Source organism: Amblyomma mixtum, chromosome 3 (genome assembly GCF_055824585.1).
Source record: "Amblyomma mixtum isolate Tamu chromosome 3, ASM5582458v1, whole genome shotgun sequence".
NCBI lineage: Eukaryota > Metazoa > Arthropoda > Arachnida > Ixodida > Ixodidae > Amblyomma > Amblyomma mixtum.
In genome coordinates, this window is record NC_143014.1 from 231,152,028 (window position 1) to 231,173,844 (window position 21,817).

Below are 21,817 nucleotides of genomic sequence, written 5' to 3' on the forward strand. Positions count from 1 at the left end.
GAGAGTGAGATTGGTTTTTGCCACGCCTCTCTAAATGTTAGAATGTGCGGTTACACAATTTACTTTTTTTTTTCCTTCAGTGCTTTTCTAATTGAAATGATGCGTTAGACACTAATATACACAGATCACCCACTGATATTTGCCTACAACCATTAAATAATTTACAACGAAGACCCATAGTTTACCACGACTGCGCAAAAAATCGCAATTTAAGGATTTTTCACGAAGTTATGTGATAGCAGTCATTTTTATGCCACTGATGTTATGGACATCAGTAGGAACAGCAGTATTTACTTATATGAATATAACGTGAGGTGGAAGTCCAAGAACTCAGAACAATCGCTCACTAATCTCGAACTATTTGCGCCTAGCATAGGACGAGAGTCTTCCGAAGAAATGCAGATTGCACGTTCAGGACAGAAGCAGCGGATACGTAGACGTTATTTACAAAGCAATGTTTTAGATAAGCAACAACAGAGCAAACCGACTACAATACTTTAATGCACGCAGCCTCTTTACACAGCAGCAGCCACCATCACCACCACGCCCTCACTACTCGCTGTTTCGAGCTATCGAGTCCTTCATCTGTTTGCCCTTTAGTGCTTTCCCTACTCCATTCAACTGTTTTCGGTCTGGCAAGCCTGCTTTAGGAGGATTCTGGAGTGAGCTTGTGCGAATATTGGTACTTTTCTTCAAATAATTTCGAAGCAAGTACTGTATTTACTCTCATAATTTGTGCCCTTTTTTCTTTAGCGCTTCAAAAAGAGGGTGTACAAATTACACAAAATTCTTTCAAACACATCCTAAAGGCTCTAAAAAGGTCATAATATGCAATATTATACTGTATATTGCGAACTATACGTTTACCCCCCCCCCCCCCCGTTTTTCCTTTTACAGCAGTCTGGTTTGCACTTGAGTCAGCCTGACTGCATGCGAAAGGAAGGCATGGAAGTTGCACAGTTTATTGCCTTCGGCAGCTACTTGCATCACAATGCTGGTGGAAAATGCAACTGTGTCGCTCTGCGATTGCGGCTTTTAGCTGGGTGCGCACTGCGGTGCCATCACGTAAGAAATAGTACATCAACCAGCTTACTTTATCATCACCGATGTTGAGGGGCCGCATATAAAAAAAAAAGCCTCAAGAGGGGCCTGTGCAGGATCCGCGCCCCGTACATGGCGACATACTGCAAGCATCGCAACAAGCAATGCAATACGAAGCGGCCCTCCAAAAATATTCGCTTGAGACGAATACTCTCGATATTTCAAATACCAAACATTCTGATCGAAATGAATACTGATTACTTTACTATTCAATAGAATATTTGCACAAGCCTCTTCTGGCCTGTGGGCGATGGCCTTTTGGAAAGTGGAAGAAGGTGGAAAGCTTTGGGCACACAGACAGCGGCTTTTTGGTCGTAAGAAGACTTTACAGCTGACATAGTAAAACGGGTTGAAAACATGCCTGGTATGGAAGGCGCACTAAGTCGCCAAAATTGTCCACATTTCTCAGCTCTGACAGGGACACCTGGTCCTCGTTGCCAAAGTCGATGTATCGGACTTGGAACTGCAACCAAGAGAGAGAGAAAGGAAAGAATTGGACTGTGTCTGAGATGACAGGCCATACAGTCTGTCCCGGATATGCCGGACTCTGAGGGGATGGTGAAACAGACTCAAGGATGCACTGCGTCCACACCAGTGACATGCTTCTTGATGTGCCACGCCTCCCGCCAGCATGCTGGCAGCACGCCATTCGCTAGGCCTAGCACATGGCAGCCGCAGCAGACTGCCCTTTGAAATTATTAACTGCCTGTCATAAGAGATTTAATCCTGTTGACAGCACACTATAAATTCAATAATCTCTCATTAAAATTAAGATACAGATGATTTCCGCAGCGCCAATCAGCAGCGAAGCACACCAGGCGAGGGCTGCTTCCAGGCTTTGTTCGGCCAGACAGGTTGGTTTTTCACCACACAAAGCTGTGCACCGAAAGTTTCCTTTCCCACACGACAGCAGTGTCGCATGGTAACAGAATATGGGAGACTGAAGGCTAGCAAACCACACGTTTACTTCTTCATGTGGTTTCACTGTGCCAACGCTGTCGGAAGGCATCCAATGCCACGCTGCCAACACACCTCTGCGCGCGGCAACTACCCACGGGAGTGCCGCTACAGTCATTTGAATTAAGTTTTGCAATCCTGAGGGCATCAGACAAAGCACCAGCTACAAAAAACTAACACAAATCTCATGTTCAGAAAAATTTGTGCACCGCCCGAAATGTCCATTATAAAAAAAAAAGAGGCTCATGTTCATGCCTGAGAGGTGAGTCTAAGCAAGTCCACAGTTTGAAGCATGGGTTTGCGATGCATTCAGCTACTTATCGTTTCACAGGGCTTCAAGGTACACAGGCAGCTCTGGCTATCACACATTGGAAACAGCATGACAAATTTCAGTTCTGTTAAAGGACTAGAAATTTCCAATACTGTATTCAAAATGAAATTTGAAGTAGCATGCGCGTAACAATTGGATGCAAATCTGAAACACGCTACAGACAGACACGCGTTAGAATTGGAATTAAAGTACCTACAATTTATTCAATACATTTCTTTTAGGAACCTTAAGGCACATGAAGGATCTACTATGGCATATTCTCCTGAAGTCAAGTCTTCCAAAGATAATGAGCTCGACAAAAAACTGGGTAAAATGCCTTTTTCTTAGATATATCAAGTTTTGCGCAACAGAAAGTTATGAGCTCACTTCCATATGCTCCACATATATACTCCGTTTCTTTCATACGTAGCAGGAACCGCTACGGAGGCTGTGGAAGTAAAGCATCCGCGAATCCATGTTACTCCGCCTCTTATCATTCGTTCTTCTCGAAGCGTCTGTGTTTGGATGAAAACAAAGAGCAAAATAAAGTGAAATGGTAACACTGAAAATCATGGTTATAGCTATGAGGCAGTCAGCGTTCGGGGCCTGTGGCTATAATTTTCATCGAGTGCGGACTACTTTTTAGGCGCGGATGGAGTCTGAGCGATTCGCCCTACCAGCCGCGTATCATACCACTGCATATCAACCTTGCTTCTCGAATTCTCGAGTCTCAGGATTAAAATGTGTTAAGAGGTAAAACTAAGTGCAGGAGGCTGCCAGCGGCGTTATCCGAGATTTGTCGCAATGTAATATGCTTGTCTTCACCTGGGTCGTATGGCGAACTATTTTTTGGGCGTGGACTTGACCTGCATGAACAGACGTGCCAGCTTTGACAGCGTTGCCTGCTTCATATGAAACGTAGTTTGGATTTGTCGTTTTGTGATCAAGAACCTGTGTACTTGGCACATGTGCATGAGATGCCTGCAAGTTAGAACTCTCAATGTCGTGTATAATGGAATCCAGGGAAATTTATGAATTTGTACCACACCTGCAATTCACATCAGCTGTGACCCTGTGACTGACACTAAGGTTTCCGGAAATGAATTGCACCACGCAATGCACCACTGTCAAAGGAACACTGAAGACATATTGTAATCAAGTGAAGGGCAGTGTAGTCTGGCCTCCGAGATCTGTGCCAAAAGGAAACTGTGCATTGATCAATCACCGTGCTCCAAAAAGAAAGACCCCGGCTTATGGTTATGGTTTATGACGTTTAATGTCCAAAAGCAACTCATGCTATGAGAGACGCCGTAGTGAAGGGCTCCGGAAATTTCGACCACCTGGGGTTCTTTAACGTGCACTGACATCGCACAGTACATGGGCCTCTAGAATTAGCCTCCATTTTCACTGAAAACTGGGCTTGTATAACCTAGAAAACCTTTTCAAAAATTTGCGATCACCAATCGATTCTGCAAGTAAACTGCGAAGTATTGACAGTTTTTTTGGCACGCATCCCAGAGGCCAGGACAAAATTCAGATGAAATTGTCCTTAGTGCCCTTGACCCCTTTTTATTAAGCTCCTGTGGGCTCCCACAACAGTCAAGAGAAGTGAACGGACACTGCTAAAAAGGCAGTGGTGACAAGGAGGCCCACAACGGAGGGGAGTGCCAGAACATACCTCGCCAGACGGGAGCGGGTCGGGAGAGGACAGCACGGCTCTGTAGAATCTGAGGTCCCACCAATACCGGCAGGCATAGACTTTGCCAAATTCAGGCCTGTCCACTGCCTCGTTGGTGTCCTGCAAATATTAATAGAAAGGAAAAAATGGCAGATGATTTAGCGCAGTTAGCCCAAATCAGAATTAGATGCACTGCCACTTCGGCTTCAGTTCGAGGTTCGGTTTTCAAGGTCAAGCAGGCTCCAGATAAATATCTGGCAAAACTGGACCTGAGCTCTGCCTTAAAGGGCAACTGCACCACTTTTTTTCAGAATTTCGCGATATTCAAATATTCAAATCTATATAGGCTGCAAGTAAAGCATGCCAAGTGTTTTTGCACTAGCATTTAAAATAGTGATGTAATCGACGATTGAATTTCGTTCAGCGTGACGGCACGGAAGGTATGATTTCAAATTACCGCTGTCGTCAGCCACACCCTGCCCAGACTCATTGGACGCTGCCAAACAAATCTCGGTAGGATTTGCCTTCGGAGGCATTGGTTTTTTTTCCTTCAAAGCAGGCTTTCGTGTGTTGGAAATGTACAGATACCTTCGGTCACGTCATCACGCACCCCCTACTAGGCTTTGTGTGCTGCGGAGAAGCTTGAAGGGCGTCGGCATTTTAATCGGCAATTACTTTACTATTTCAAGTGCTAGCTCAACAAGATTTCGCATGCTTTACCTGCAAGTTTCACACATTCAACACTCTTAAGCTCGTTGATTTCCAAAACTTATGCAGTTTCCCTTTAAGGGTATGACGTGGTAGCGCTAATGTGTTAGTTCCCATATATGCAGAGCTGGTCGTTCCCTGCTTTACAGTCACAGATCGAGCACTCCTGGCACAGTGGTGCAGTGGTCAAGCGATGCACCACTGCCCTTCTATGGCAGGTGCTGTCATCTGTCGGGCTTGCGAGACTTGGGTTGCTCTTCCCGAACAAACTCAAGGTCACCCAGAGAGGCTTTGGACAGACAGACACATTGGCGAAACCTACAAGACATGGAGCACAGGCACCCAACAACTCACACTGGGCTGCTGCAGGAACGCGTAACCGTTAGCAAGCCGACAGCGCAACCATACACACATTTCCAGCATGACGTTCGGAGGAATCGGCCATCGGATCTCTTCTCGGGACTGCCAACGCCATTTGGGGACCACTTTTTTCTTTTTACACCTCTCGCACATTTATGAGCAAGCTTTCCTCACCCGGCTGGTTAAGCACAGAAAAAAAAAAGCTGTCAATGTTTGTTCAAGCTTCGTCCCCACGGACGTGCAGGGTCGTCCACTCCTAACTTGAACATGCAAGAGGTATGGCTGCACTCTTCAATTTTTTTCAAGCGAACTTTCCACCTAAGCTTTTTGGCCGGAACATTTTAGAGAGCAGCTATTCGGCACCCGTTCCTGCGTTCCGCCTCTTCGTCAGTGTAATATGCCACCTGACAGGTGGTGTGTTATGGCGTGTGACAGAAAGCATGTCGGTAGGAAGCAGTGGAATGAAACGCCAGCTGCAATGGTGAAAGCTGTGAAAAAAACTAAAAAAAACTCAAATCCTGTGAAAAACTCAACAGTGGGGTTCAACTGCAAACAACAAACAAACATGACAAAAGCATAAAAGAGATTCAATCATAAATAAATGAATGAACAAGGAATGAGGTCAGAATGCAGAATCTGCCTTGCTGCATGCATGCGGGACACACTAGAAACCCTCCCACTCAGAGATGCAGGTTGTCCTAGAAAGCGCCAAGGCGCATGGAACCCTCACCTTGCAGTACTGGTTGACTGCACTCATAAACTTATTAAGGACTGTCAGTCCTGGGCCACACATCTGGATACAGATTAGTCCATCGCCTTGGAAGTGGGTCAGATGGCAGCGGCCCATGCATCCCTTTTCAGGGAGCTTCGGAGCAGTGAGCCGCTGGAATATGATGTTGTTGAGGTCCACGTCCTCCAGACACCAAGTGTCGTGCATGACCACGGACAACGGCTCCTCTCTGCAGCACCAGAAAGAACAAGGGGGCAGAAGAGGCAGGGTTCGCAAGGAAGAGGAGGCCGCTACTTATACAAATAATGGAGGTAGCTAAAATAAAACACCAGCTGGGTTCATACAGGGTACACACAAAAAAAATTTCAAGGATAATCAAGCATTTTCAAGGCCCTTCTAGAAGTTTTTCAAGGACCTACTACACAGCTCTATTTCAAGGTCAAGATTAGCTGTTTCCACCTTTTCAGCATAGTCATTTGCTGATGCATTCAGGACACTAATGGATGCTTCGAGGATCTTTCTTTATGGTGAGACTGCCAAGCTGGTCTTCAGCGCACTGCCTTTTTGACTGCTTGACACGTTCTTGCTCCTGCTTTTTCTGGGCTTCCAGCTAAGGAATATAATGAAGCCTTGCAGCTAATACGGACTTCCTCAAATCTCTTGTGATGGCAATTTTCCACTGCATCACACACAATTCGTTGCGAGGTGTAATGCAGGCCTTTTTCAAGTTCTCTACGCAGATCTGTCTGTTAACGCTGAAGCCTCGCATCATGGCTCAACACAAGCAACAAATTTTACAATCTTCCACAGTTCTACATAAGCAGTGAACTTCAAAAGCTCACTAAAAAGTGTGTCTAAATGCGTGGCTTTCTTCCAAAGCCACAGAAGATGATTCTGCTCCTGCAACAGCTCAGTGTATTCTGCAAGTACCATGTCTCGCTGCTGGTCCGTGTAAGGGCTTCTAACACTGTCTTGAGGCCTGCCAGGCACTCATCAGGCCTGCAGCACATTTAAAATGGGTCGAGCAAAGAAAGACCTCCAACCACTTGAAACCTCAAGGGGCTCTTCTCAAGGACCTTCTTTGCCACCGACTAGGAACTGCTTGCATTCCATCCTGAACTGAAATACATCGTTTGCACTTGCTTCGCTCTTGTTCACGATTTATACGACTGTGTAACCGAGGTCCGCTTCTTCGAGGGGCACATAATTTTTTGGGTCCCCTATATAAATTTACAGCAAGTTGGCAATTAGTGTTGCTGAGGAGAGCGTAATGCTGAGCACTTCATAAACTTTTTCATTAACTTCCTGACGATCGTTTCTAAGTCTGTTGCCAGAAGAAATAACATGGGCTTCTTGGTTTGATACTCCATCAAGAAAGGTTTCAGTGTGGCAGCAGCACTAAGAGGAACCAGACAAAAAGAGTGTCAAGTCCCCACTTACTTGCTGCGATGCCTCTTTTGCCGCCACTATTGTGTCCCGGCCGAATTCAACAACGTCCTTAAAAGACAGACTTTGGCAGGCTTGCTTCTTCCTTGTAGAGTCTATGTATTTCTGCACTTTCAAAGCTCTCAACGACAACCACATCCTCAATCCAGCAATGGGCATCACATCTTAGGCAGAACTTTGCCTGCCCAGTGACTGCTGAAAAATCCCGTCTCCTTGCTGGGGCATCCTCAAATAGTGCACACAAACTAGACAAGAAGAGTGTCAAGTCCCCACTGATTTGCTGTGATGACTGCTTTGTAGGCACTGTGTTTTGTGTGCAGGCCAGAGGTACCCAAGTCAAGACACTGGACTTGATAGTTTTCCTGTAGGTGAAATTGCAGCAATTTGAAGAACTCGAGGTTCAGATTGGGTCCATCAAAAGAGATCTGAAGAACCTTCGCCAGTGGCAAAAGTTCTAGGGAACTGAACTTTTTTCTTGTATGTTGACGGCCGTCAAATGCTCCATAAACACAGATGTGCAGTATCTTCTGACCACATTTTTTGGCGAACCCCAAAATCATGTGTATATCCATTTGCTTCTCTTGCAGGCACTTGATTGCAGACTCATCAAAAAGTACGACAAAGCTTTCACACCAGTCTATATCTCGCTGCAGCGTTAAGAGAAAAAAAGGTCGGAGGCCATGACAAGTCATATAAGCACATTTCTTTTTACTGCATGAAAAGCCTTTAGCAATCTCACTATCAAGAAACATGCGCTTGAACAGCGCGCCTGCTTCGCATGATGATTTGTAGGAGCAGTCGGATGAGATTAACTTCAGCGTCCACAAATTTCTGCATCTGGCACGAGCTCATTGACCTTGCGCGAGCTGTCGACATCAGATGACTGCGATGGTGTATTGCTGGTTCGCACGTTTGTGCTAGCACTAAAATATTCCCACACCGAACCTGCCACCGCTCTCTTCATACTTGCGCTGCTCTTCCCAATCTTCATATGACCTTTCAAAGCAGACTCTCCCATGGCAACCAGGTCGAAGGATTTCCCGCATGGTTTGCATTTCGCTCCGTGCGGATTCGTTGGACCCGGTGCCACCCAATCTTTGCAGAAGCCATGGCTCGGCCATGCACTTGGAAATTTATACTTCTCAGGCATTCTTTCGCATTGCAGAACTGCTGCATTCACTTGTTTGTGCGAATTCTTTACATCTAGTCAACCGCCAATGCACGTGGAACACAAAACAAGCCGAATGGATGGTGATGGCAATACGGCTGCCCCTTTTTGACCAGCCGTTACACCACCTCAATGTACCCAGCCACAATGCGCATTTACCAAAGTTGAGAAATTTCCCAGAATTTTTTTTTAAACATCAAGTTGAAGTATACATGCCGAGAAAATAAAGAATTATCTTTTTTCACGAGTTTCGCGAGCTTTTTTAGCGTAAATCGCAATTTCCGTCTTTGGAACAAAAGTTTTCAACCAAGTACTTTCAAGTGTTAAAAAAAAGTACTTTCAAGGGCCTTGAAAATCGAGTTTTCAAAATCAAGGGTTTCCAAGGGTTTCAGGGACCTGTGCACACCCTCAAAATTTAAGGCTTAAGGAGGAAGCTGGTCTTAGATAAAGAATTTTAAATTCACAATAATGGATCAGACATGGCAGTTGCGCGAAACACACACACACAAGACAGGTTACGGGACGAGCGCAAACTTACAACTCATCATGTGGCAATCAGTAGCATACCAAGGTCTGAACTTACATCGTCTTATCGAGAAAGGCTACCTCACTATTGTACAGTGCAACCGAAGAATCACTGATACATGCTTGTCCTCTTTTCTTTATGAAATACGCTTCCATCAGTTCACGTGCAATTGAATCTCGACTTTTGCCCAGAACTCTAATCTCATTAAGCCATGGCCGACAGTGACTGCAGGACAGGCAATGCTTTGCCAAATTTGATCCCTCCCCCGTTGTTAGCGATAACTCAGAGTTGTAAGTTTGCGCTCGTCCCGTAACCTGTCTTGTGTGTGTGTGATTCGCGCAACTGCCATGTCTGAAGTATTGAACCAACTAGCCCGACAACACGTTCTACTTAATCATATTTCTTCTTCAGCGGGCCCATCTTTATAGAGTTGTAAATTTGCGCTCGTCCCGTAACCTGTCTTGTGTGTGTGTGTTTCGCGCAACTGCCATGTCTGAAGTATTGAACCAACTAGCCCGACAACACGTTCTACTTAATCATATTTCTTCTTCAGCGGGCCCATCTTTATATGTTCCTTCAAATCAGTTGTAAGTTTGCGCTCGTCCCGTAACCTGTCTTGTGTGTGTTTCACGCAACTGCCATGTCTGAAGTATTGAACCAACTAGCCCGACAACACATTCTACACAATAATGGAATCTTCAAGAAGCACCTACTTTTGCATGCTAATTCCAAATAAGTAATTTAATTTTATGTAAAACGAGTTCCTGTGCATTTATAATATATGTTATGTAACTTTTTGCCGACAGCTTTCAAAAATTTTGCTGCAGTAAACTTGCTAAGACGCATGCTTTAGCTGGTGTTGACATCAAGCTATGTAGTAAGGGTAAAATTATTATCCTTCCTATGATAGCAGTTGAGTTACAAGGTTTTGAATTTGCCAATTTACAAACGGGAAGAAACTGATGATTTCAATATCCTATAACTCACCTTCTATAAGGGGCAGGATAACTTTACCCTTATTACATAGCTTAATGTCAAAAGAAACCAATGGCATGCAATCTAACAAGTTCCCTGCAGAAAAACTTCTTTCGAACCCTTGGCAAAAACTACTTGACGTATTGCATATTAAATTACATATTTGGAATCAGCATGCAAAGATGCATGTTCCCCTAAGGTTTCATAGTTGTGACTTCATTAATAAAAATTAATTTCTAAGACCCTCTTCCCCCTATAAAGAGATGCTGAGCACAAACTCAAGTTGACCTGTATCAATACATATACTGGTGCCAACAGAAAAAAGAGGCCCCTTTCACTAAAAAAGAAACTTTTTTAAAGGTACAAAAGATTTTAAAAAGTAACCCAGATATCTCCACTACCGGCTGGAAAAGGAGCTTCTCTTCTCCCATTCTTTCTTTCTTTCTTTTTATTTCGAAGCGCACATGTAATTACATGAAGACACTCAAGGATCCTTAGCCAGAGGCTAGTTGTGGATCCCATTTCTGAAGTGGAGACTATAAAGCCCCATAACTGGAATTCAGTGACTGCAGGATAATTTTACCTTTATTGCATTCTTTGCTACAGTTAAACCTGGATGTAACAAACCTCCATATAGCGAACTCCTCGATATTACAAAGTTGCTCAATTCCCCAATGCTGCCCACATTGAAGAGCGTGGATTTGAGACCTCCATGTAACGAGGGGGTCGTGGCTGTTGACCTTGAAGTAAAAAAGTGGCTACGCCATCTATATGTCAGCTAATGCTGAGTTTAGTAGAATCGCGCAAAAGTTTCGTGACGATAAAGCACAAGCTGACATGAGAGGAACGCAGATCGCAACGAGCGACCGTAGTTGGCACAACGCGCCGCGTTCTCTTTTCTCTTTCAAAAGTCATAACACGTGGCATTACACCAGTTCATGCTCAAAAGCAGCGAAAAATAATGGGGCACAGCAAAAAGGAAATGACACCAGCGGTGCGCGACCATTGCCGTCGCACGGTTGCTCGCGCGATTCCGGCGCAATAGCTCCCACACGTCAGGTGCTAGAACAGCGGAGAGCGCAGTCGGTTTCCTGGAGTAACAGTGAGGGAAAGAGCAAGAGAAGGAGCATGCGGGTAGAAGCACATGCCTCCATGGTTGGTCTACAGCGGTGGTTCGAACGCGCGTGTTCTCAGCCGCGCGGCATCCCCGCCTGCCGCTGCTGCGATTCAGGGAAATAATAACGCATTATAGCGACAACCACCGCCTTTTCCCGGCCCCTGCAAAGGGGCTGAGTAAGACACCTGCAGGCAGCTAGGTACTCTACTCTGTCCTGCAATCATAAAACATTACGATCCTAACACGGATGGGCGATGCCCGCACTGTGGGGAGACCTGTGATATCTTCCACATGGTGTGGGCATGTACTCAAAATCCTCACCTCCCCCCTTCCCTTACCCCTTCCAGAGAGGCATGGGAGACTGCCCTCCTCAACTGCTCCTCGCTTGAGTTCCAAAGGGCTCTGGTGAAACGGGCGAGAGACGGGGCCTCGTCATGCGGTGTCCCGGACTAGGGACGCCGACCATGTAGCGGGGCCTCTCTGTGGTTCCCAAACTCTATTTTACAAAATAAAAGTTTTCACTACCACCACCACCCCAATTGTAGCGGCGTTGCGCAAGTTGCAGCGGTGGCGGCGGTGATCCCAAGCGTTTTTCTGCGTTGATGACATCGAGTAATGCTGTTTTCAGTACACGCTTTCGAGGTGATTTCTCTTCATTTATTTCTTACTTTAGTTTCCCTTCTGCAATGTACTTTCATCAGTGCTGCACAGGCGATTGGGGGCTGCAGGCAACGCTACCCATGCAGCAGGTAAGCAAGCCCCTTGTTATCTGCAGATCGCTACCTGGCACATGCGCATCTACATTTACATGGTCATCCTGAACGAAGCACGGATCCTGGCACCACAGCAGCACCCTTCTGCGGCAGGCCTGATGATATAAGCTGTCGCAGGAATCACCGAGCCATCATTGCTGCACAGGCGATTCGAGGCTGCAGGCAACGCTACCCGTGCAGCAGCTAAGCAAGCCCTTTGTTTTCTGCAGGGACACTGTGACTGTCCTATCTTTTTCACAAAAAGCAGCTCTCGAATCGTTTGTGCACAATGACTGTTGCGTCTCTTGCAAAAGAACTTGAAGAATTCAAGCAAATGTTTGAAAAAAGAATGAAAGAAATGGTTCAAGCCATCAACGATTCAAAAACAGAATTAGCTCAGCATTCGAAAAGCGAATTTGACGCATTAAAGGATGAGATCGAAAGTTTCAGGTCAAGCATGACTTTTGTGAATCAAACATTTGAAGAACTAAATACCGCGCGAGCTGACATCGACGCCCAGTGCAAAACGCTTGCTGAAAGCAACAAGCAACTCACTCACTGTGTGGCTGAGCTGGAGCAGTATTCCCGTCTTAACAATCTAGAAATAAAGGGCATCCCTTTAACACAAGGCGAGGACTGCATCCAGATAACGCAGAAAGTGAGCGACGAGGTCAGCTGTGTTGTTGGGACTGAGGATTTTGAAGTTGTGCATCGGGTTCCTACACGTTCTGATGAGAAGAATCTGATAGCACGTTTTCGTTCCCGGGAAAAGCGAAATGAGTTCTTCACTAAGGCTCAGAAGACGCGGCTGACAACGAAAAGTCTTGGCTACTTGGCACTGCCTGAAAATGTTGTGTACGTAAATGAACACCTCACACCATCTAACAAAAGGTTGTTTGCAGCGGTGCTGAAACTAAAGAAAGAAAAAAATGAATGTTCCTTTGGACAAACAACTGTGTCATCAGAGCCCGTCAGTCAACAGACAGTGCTGTGTTCAGGATAACATCCGAGAAGGATTTGCAGGCTTTTTCTGAAACTTCAACCGCATTAGCCATCGAGTAAATGCATTATTTTTCAACTTCAGATTTGGCAAATAAACTAGGCAGAAACAATTTTACTTTGGCTCTACATTTTAATGTCCGGAGCCTAAGGAAGCATTTCGATGACGTTGCTACCTTCCTGCTGTTAACAAACCATCACTTTTCAAACATCTGTTTTTCGGAACTTGGCTTCACCCACAAGACGAAAAACTGTTCTGCTTACAAGGTTACAATGCTGAATTTCTCCATCGCAGTAGCAGTCCCCACAGGGGCGTTGCCATGTACGTCTCATCTTCCCTCTCATACAACAGGTGGGATGATTTAAGCAATAACGTGAATAAGTGTGAGTCCTTGTGGCTGGACATTGAAAATTTTTGCCTCAGTACAACAAAAAGAAAATAATCGTGGGCACTGTTTATCGCTCCCCTTCCTGTTCAACTGTTCACATTTGCGACTCTTTCTCCGCTACGCTTGAAAAAATATCTATCGAAAACAAGAACGCGCTAATATTGGGTGACTTCAATATTAATTTACTTGATGGTACATGCCCAGGTTATGAAGAGTTCATTAACTGCTTTAGTGGATTTGGCTTTCAGTCTCTTGTAAACATACCGACCCAATGCATGCCGCATAATCCATATTCTTTGTTGGACACTATTCTATCTAATGTTGAGCTTTCGCCGAATGTTGACGTAGCAGAGGTCAACATCACTGACCACTATCTGGTGTTTTTTTACTTTGACTCCCATCATAACTACAAAACTAATTATGTTCAGACAAAACTAGATATGCAGGCTTACAGTGATGAAATAGCACGGGCAGATTTCTCAGCAATTTTTTCAAGCTCAGATGTTGAGCAGGCCATTGATATGTTCTCAAGTCTTATAACAGCTGCAGTTACATCCTGTACAAGACATAACGACCAAAAGGTATCGCGCACCTCGCTGCCCCTGGGTTTTCCCACATATACTGGAATCCCTGAGGAAAAAAGAGAACTTATATAGAAAAACAAAACAACAACCGTTTAATATGCATCTTTTACATCGCTACAAGATTCTATCTGAACAAATAAACCAGTCTCTTAAAAATGCAAAAAAAAGTTTTTTGAAACCAAGCTTATCGAATGCAGTAGTAATGCGAAAAGAAAGTGGGAACTGATCAATCAATTCATAAACACGAGACCTAGTCAACAATCTATTAAGACTATTGAGAAAGATGATTCAGCTCTGCGTGACCCCTTACCGATAGCGATGCATTTTGTGAATATTTTTCCTCCTCTGAAACAGTTCAAAGCATTGAAGTTCCTGTTTTATCACATCAGCCGCAGTCCTTCTTTCTAAGAGCATGCACGCCTCAGGAAGTTTTAGGTGTAATAAGCAACCTAAATAACACAGGTGCTGCATTAGACAGTATACATTCTTCCCATATTAAAAGTGTCAAGCACCTTATTTGCGAGCCTCTCTGTCACGTTATCAATGTCATTTTTGAAACAGGAGTTTTCCCTTCTTAATTAAAATGGGCTAAGATAGTTCCAATATTTAAGAAAGGCGACCGATCACAAATGCAGAATTACCGCCCTATTTCTATACTTCCCTTCTTAAGCAAGGTTGTAGAAAAGTTACTAGAAATACAAATACATTCCTATTACGCCAAATTTAATATCTTGTCTCCTTTTCAATTCGGTTTCAGATGTGGTCATTCAATGGAAAGTGCCCTCTTATATTTTTTTGACTGGATCAAAACACAACTTGGCAGCGGTATGATAGCCGGCGCTGTCTTCATAGACTATACCAAAGCCTTCGATAATATTAATCATTACATTCTTTTTTCTAAACTTGAAAGCTATGGTATTACAGGCCCGGCGTTGAACCTGATCAAAAGTTATTTATCCGACAGGTACCAGAGTGTGTGTATTGAAGGTGTATTGTCATCTCATAGACTAATTAATAAAGGAGTGCCCCAAGGTTCAATTCTAGGTCCCCTCCTTTTTCTAACCTATATTAATGACCTTCAGACTTACTTAAATACAACCAAATGTCTCTTGTACGCTGACAACACAACCATCATGGCTACTGGTAACACGTCTTCTGAATTAACCACAAATCTTGACTCATTGCTGCTATCCTTAGAAAACGAGTCACGCTAACTGTATTAAAATTAGTCCGTCTAAAACCAATTTTGTGGCATTTCACGCCCCTGAAGGAAAAATTACTCCACACTTATCAATATCTATCAACAATGTTTCCATACTGCAAACACATTCTGCTACATTTCTAGGTGTGATTGTTGACTCAAACCTAAAGTTTAATCATAATGTTGCCTGCATTGTTAATAAAGTTCGTTTCGGAATAAGGGCTCTTATCAGAACAAGGCCGTTCTTTAGCTTACATACGTTGCTTTCAACCTATTACGCATTCATACACTCCCATATTAATTACTGTATCACTTCATGGGGTAGCACATACAGAATTCATCTTTCTATACTCATTTCTATGCAAAAACAAGCACTTAGAATCATCACTTTCTCTTCCTATACCCAGCCGTCTGCACCTTTGTTCTATTCACTACATGTGTTGCCCCTTGAACATCTACACAAATTTCAGGTCCTGGTTTTTCTTTTCAAAGTTATGAATAAGCATATATGCATTAATTTTATCCCTGAAAATATAATTACTAATAATAACGTCACGCGTTTTGCTTTGTCAAACAATTTATTGTTGCCAAAAGTATGGACTAATTATGGAAAGCAAACTACATCGTTCTTTGCCACCTCCGCTTGGAATAATTTGCTCCCTTCACTGAAATCCCCAATGTACAAATTCAAAAAAATGTTAAAACACCACTTGTTTGAATCCTTAGATGTTTAATAACATTGTTGTGTTTGCAATCACTATGTAACATTCATTTGCTGTACACTTTTCCTTTTTGTCTGTTTATTTCCCTTTCGTTTTTCTTTTTTTTTACCTCGGATTGTTGCGCATGCGCCGGTTTATGTACTATGTTCATGTAGCCATAGGAGGCCCTATTTGCAGTTTCGACTTTTGGGCCTCCTGATGTATATATACCCAATAACCATGTACTGTAACTATGAAATAAACTTGATTTGATTTGATTTAGACTCTTCTCGCGAAAACAGCATGCAACAAAAACTTGAATGTAACGAAAAATTTTGGACTCTCTTCAGTTTAGTCACAACCAGGTTTAACTGTACAAAGAAAAACATACAGCATACAAATTATCAAGCTCCCTGCAGTAAAATTTCTTGCAATCTCATCACAATAATGTTACAACACACTGCATAACTGCACAATGACTTGCTTAGGATTAATATGTAGGCCTGTGTGCGCCGCGGTGGGATCCCGGAGGATGGTAGACTAAACTGAAACCACGCGAGGCAAGAGTTCAAGAAACAGTGGCTCGAGATGAATACTTTAAGAACCCCCAAAGATTCGAACTGAATAAAATATTGAATGCTTTGTTATTTGACCGAATATTCGAAGTTACTGAATATTCGCAGAAGTCTAGGTATGAGATGGCATAATTTCGAATCTCCGATGCATGTTCGTTGAAGCAACAGTGCATTCATTGATAAATATTTTTGGTCCAACACCTTATTCCCACCCCCCCTTTCCTCCTTGCCATAAAGCCAACAATACACAGTACATCCCGCAATCTGATTGCTTCTGGAAACTTAACAGCGAACACCACAACAGTAAAGATTTATTTTTTTAAAGCTATCGTAGCACACAGAGGTCACATGTCTATGTAAACAACAAACACATGCACAAAGCACAGAGGTCACATGCCTATGTAAATAACAAACACATGCACAGATGCATGCACAAATGAATGCATGAACAGGAAGCCTGCACTGCCCACAGTCCCTGGCTCACATATTTATGATCTCTGCCACCAGAGTCTTTCCCAGGAGCACATCACTGAGTATGTCAGCAACACCGTCACAGTCGGCATACTCAACAAGCCCATCAAGTCGGCACGGCATTGCCTGCAAGCAACAAAGAGAACATGGCAGAATGTCAAAGCTTTTCTCACCACCACCCAACGTCAGCACAAAATCCCTCTCTCACACAAAGGTCGGCCTCTCAGAGCTAGCTCATAGAGCACATCATTTAAGAAGACAGACAGTAAATTCCGAACACACAATGTAGTTGGTTCCTTATTCTTTTTAGCAGCAATAGCCACACCAGAGATGTTTGACCACCAGATGCTCTAACTGTAGTTAAACATCGTAACTGAAAATTCGACGGCAAGTCAAACACGAAAGGGTGTCCCGTAAATAAAGCTTTTTACATGCCAGGCGTTCTGAATCTTTTTTGGCCTTAGGGAACCCCGTCTTCCTGGCTTCCATCCCTTTCTGTTTAACGAACACAGAGCTGCATGGCCCCTCAACAAATGCCCAAATTCAGTGACTGGCTGTACACTGCAACAGTTTACTATGAGCAATTTCAAAACAATCAGCCCCGAAATAAAGTAGGTGAAGGAAAGGCAAGGGTTGAGGTATGCATGTATACGAGTGCTAGGGGAACCCAAAAAGCCCTCCAAGGGCGGAACCAAAGGCTTTCCCAACAACCCAGTCTGATGCGTGCAATACACCTGATGCTTTGGTCCTGCGAACTGCAAAAGGTTTGAAAAGGCTCTTGCAAATTGCAACCTTGCAACATTCAAACATATTTTCAGTCCCCTTTGAGCTCAACTCACCGAGAGAGACACTGTCACCACGTGCATTACCCTCACCTGATAAGGAAGCAGGGCAAAGGCAGCGTCCAGCTCCAACAAGGCTCCTGGTGTAAGGAAGCTGGTGATGCCCTCATCAACGAAATAGCACTCGACCTGCAACCCGAGACGAGCGGAATGTCAACCAGTCCAACACTCGTTTAAGCGCTGCCCTGTTTAAGAAAAACACCATGACCACATTTTTCACTCACGACAAGCCAGCTATGAAAAAAAAAAGCAGTAAAGGATGTCTTGTAGAGCAGGAAAATGGCGCTTGAGTGAAGATCACTTTCAAATAATTTTTTCAGCTAAACTATGAAACCTCCCATTGAAATGCTCCAGTATGTTCAATGACTGTTGCTCCAGGGAATTCTTTTGAAAGCAGTGAAGTGCTGCTTCCAGGAAGGAATGCAACAGTCTTGTAGACTTATAGCAATTTTCATCTCCAACATGGGGTGCCATGCCTGCTTTGGGCTAGTAAGGTCAACACAGCTGGCTTGTAAACTGAGCGCCACCAGTGAGCATGAGCAAATGATGATGAGAACAAGAAACATGAACGAAAGGGGGAGCAGGTCTTAGAAAATTTATTAGTGAAGTCACAATTCTGAAATCTTCGGGGAGCACTTTTTTTCTTTGTGCAGATTCTAAATTCAGTTTACAACCTCTTTACAACAGACAAATAGCAAGGGTCAGTCTTATGTACTGACGTACTCCTACACTAACATTGACTCCAAGTGACACTTTTATAATTGAAAGCTACGAGCATGTTGCCCAAGCCTATTAGCAGCCAAAATAGCTTCCTTCTTTTTTTTGTCGTCTTGACGCATGGCGCTCATGTGAACAGTTCAACTTCCAACTGCACTGCAGCTGCACATATGCTGACAAGCTTCCTGCACAAATTTGCTACAGGAAAGTACTAAGTGCTCGGTAACTAGAAGTAGCAAAACCAGAGAAATATTTCAATAAATGGTGCTCAGAGGTTAAAAACTAAAATTTCAGTGTACTGATCAAGAATTAAAATTTAAGCCTTCTCTAGAATTTTACTGAAGAGCAGTCCTCGTAACACAAAGCAAGCCATTAATTATAACAAAAGGAACCCCAATGTAGTGGCACGGCACCATATGAAACACAGCCAACGAAGAAGAACACACCTGCTTTGGGTTTGCAATCAAATTGTTAAGGTGCCTGCAGCTGCAATCTTGAGGAAGAGAGAGAGATGGTGGAGGGGGGCCTTTCTTCAGCACATCTTTAAGGAACAACAGAGAAGAGCAGCCAAGCTGCCCAAGAGAAGCTCTCTCACCCTCTCTCCTTCATCGTGGAGAGCGACAGCCTGCACTCGCAGCCAGCACCCCTCGTGCAATGTGACGCATAGCTTCCCCTCACCAACTTCGACGCTGCCCCGGATGGCTGCTGTTCCCGCAGGGCCATTGTAGAAGGCAGCCATGTCTTCCAGAAGCTGGTTGTACTGCGCCTGCCCAACAACAGCAGATTAACACAATGCACATGCTCTTTGCGACACCGAATGGCTGTCTGTTGACCTTTGAGAGGCAAAACACTGCAATGCCAGTGGCGACTCCTGCGCATCATGGGTAAACACACCACACAAGTCTTGCTCAAGCACACTGCAAGATCCAAGCTTGGGGTAAAAATAACACACTTTCACATGACGAGCAAGCAGGCCTGAAGGCCAAACTGCACCTTCAGTACCCAGCAACCCGGACCACCACCCAGTCCTTTACATTTATCGTAAAATAAAGCCCGTAGCAACCCTTTTCGGCAGTGTTACGTACAGTTCAGATCAACATCAACTACAGAGAGAACTCCAAATTACACTTACGTCGTAGTCGATGAACCTGAAGAACACGTTGTCAGTACTTGTGACACAGGTCACGAACACATCGACATAGTCGGCGATTGGGCCCGGCTCCCCTGTAGAGCTGCTTGCAGAGCTGCTGCTGCGGTCGCTCAGCACACCGTGACCATTCTGCAGAAATTTTCAGAGATATGAAGTCATCTTGCTCCCGTGGAGCACAGGGAGCACACAAGCATGCACCTAATGGTAGACCGCCTGCATGGTGACTCCCGTTAAACTACAGCAAACGTACTTCACGTTAACACCATTGACAAATACATACAAAAGCAGCTTGCATATCTTTGCTCTAACACCATCAAAACATGCACAAAGGCACCAAGCCAACATCACCAGAAAGTAACATATCATGCACTGAATCTCTAGAGGCAGCAGCAGTCTGCAGCGAGGTAATGAGATTTGCAGAACAATAAAGTGTGAACCTGTTGTATCGACAAGTTCCCGTTACCAAACAACTGCAAAGCAACAACATGGGGAAGTCTACCATATAATCTCTTGTAATAATCCCTGTTTTCAAATATATAATAGATCGCCTGCACCTTCAAACTTAACAACCGAATTTAAATAAAATAAAAGTGCGGCCCTGACACGAGTTTATTCGGTTATTATCTATCTGCCAACCTGCCATCGTGTTCCTCATTTGACGAAATGGTTCAGCTCAGCCAGCGATAGGAGAACACGTCGGGGCACTTTAGCAAGTAGTCTGCACAGAACAGGTCGTCAGTACCTGGGTGGGAGAACTCCGGTCAATGCTATACAATGGGTAAAGGATGAGGTGGTGTCCTCTGAATACGGTAATGGAAACCATAAGCAAAAAAAATTGCTGCATAGATGTGCACTACGGCATGTGCATAAACCTGGTATAACGAAATTCAAAAAAGTCCAAGGTTTTTCGTTACATCCAGGTTTTCATTACATGTAGCTTTCGCAAGAATGGAAAGGACAGTGCAGAACAAAAACCAAAATAAGAAATAAACGCACATGAAATCACACTGAAAATGCTTAAAGAAATCAGCGTTACTCGATGTCATAAACGCGGAGAAGAGTTTCCCATCGCGACTGCGGCTCGCGCAATGCGCAACGAGTGGGGATACCGTATTTACTCGCATAATAGGCGCACCCCCAGTTCGGTCGTGAAAAACCAGTTTTTTTTTTCCGCGCATAACAGGCGCACCCCGAACTTCGCACTGTGATCAATACTGTATTCACACGTTTGCTAGCAGACGCCAATTATGCGCCTATTATGCGAGTAAATACGGTAATATACGCGCGCACACCTTACAGCTTGCCAATTCCAAGATACGTGCACGAACACTTAACCGTCCGCCCTATCACCAAAAACATGCATCAGCAATGCGATGTGGACAGAAAAATGCTCGGGTACAAAGCCTTCACGATGTCGATCATAGCTCACAATGCGCGGCGCGTTCGCTGCCGCTTGCATCGTCCCGCTTGGAGACTTGCCTCGCGCGGGCGCCGCAACCACCGTTGACATATCGGCCTGCCGGCACATTGAGGTCGTCGCGCCCTGCCAACAGCTGATTTCGTTCACTCAAGCCACGTTTGAGAGCAGCACAATCGTGGCACGCGAATGCGCTAGTCACGCGATTTTTTTTTTTTTTTTGTATTTCGCGGGCTTTCTTTGGAGCTCGGAAAAAAGATACACGTGAGGTTTTCTTTACCGCAAATAAATGGAATGGTGGTTTCTGAAGGTGCTCTTCAACTTTTCTGTTCACATTTTCTGTCTGAAGTTAATATTTACGCGTTTAGAAAAATTATCTAAATTGCTAATTAATTAATTCCAAAACAAAAAATTGCCTATGATGCGCAAGCCGGTTGGTAGATTTAAGTAAGTGGTTTCCCTGGTCAACCTCAAATATTTTATTTTTTAACCCTTGGCTAAAGTTAGCGTCGACACCATATATGCTGCGGTGGAAACTCAGCATTTACGGAACTGCTGTGCGTTAGAATCTCCGCCAGAGACAAGTTCCGGCCAGTGTGCGCGTGGATATTTCACCACCTTCCGTTTCTGCCTCTATCTTGCCTGCAATTCCACTTTTCCCCTTGTGACTCTGCCGACCGCTCCGCCTTCTTCCTCATTAAAATTAACTTTCTCTCTTAAAGAAAGAAAAGGTGGAATTTTCCAAGGAAAAATCATAGCAAGCATTATCTCGATACCAAGAATCAGCAGCAGTTTCAGAGTGCAAATACGACTGCCACTCCAAAGGTTGCGCAGAAATCTACACCGGCACTGGTAAGGTGCTTTGTAGACCACATTCCAAAAATTTGGCTGTAGGGAAGTAAGCAGTGCCGTCGGGAACATTAACCACGATCAGTAGCCTAAT

At 44.3% G+C, this 21,817-nt stretch overlaps 1 protein-coding gene across 4 annotated transcripts in view; it reads right to left on the reverse strand.

Annotated features, from left to right (window-relative positions):
• Nucleotides 1-21,817, reverse strand: part of LOC149353979 (tudor domain-containing protein 7A-like) — a 51,951-nt gene that overhangs the window by 13,575 nt on the left and 16,559 nt on the right. Inside the window, exons 1-9 of one of the 4 annotated variants that reach the window (XM_089577437.1) lie at nucleotides 20,887-20,952; nucleotides 20,094-20,199; nucleotides 19,440-19,586; nucleotides 18,903-19,073; nucleotides 17,624-17,719; nucleotides 16,762-16,874; nucleotides 5,845-6,073; nucleotides 4,047-4,166; nucleotides 1,463-1,564 (exon numbers count right to left, since the gene is read on the reverse strand). In XM_089577437.1, the coding sequence (XP_089433563.1) occupies nucleotides 1,463-1,564; nucleotides 4,047-4,166; nucleotides 5,845-6,073; nucleotides 16,762-16,874; nucleotides 17,624-17,719; nucleotides 18,903-19,046 (804 nt within the window). In that variant the 5' untranslated portion in view covers nucleotides 19,047-19,073; nucleotides 19,440-19,586; nucleotides 20,094-20,199; nucleotides 20,887-20,952. Of the gene's footprint in view, nucleotides 1-1,462; nucleotides 1,565-4,046; nucleotides 4,167-5,844; nucleotides 6,074-16,761; nucleotides 16,875-17,623; nucleotides 17,720-18,902; nucleotides 19,074-19,439; nucleotides 19,587-20,093; nucleotides 20,200-20,886; nucleotides 20,953-21,817 lie in introns of those variants that run through there. The other 3 variants (XM_089577438.1, XM_089577436.1, XM_089577435.1) reach the window with 3 other exon arrangements.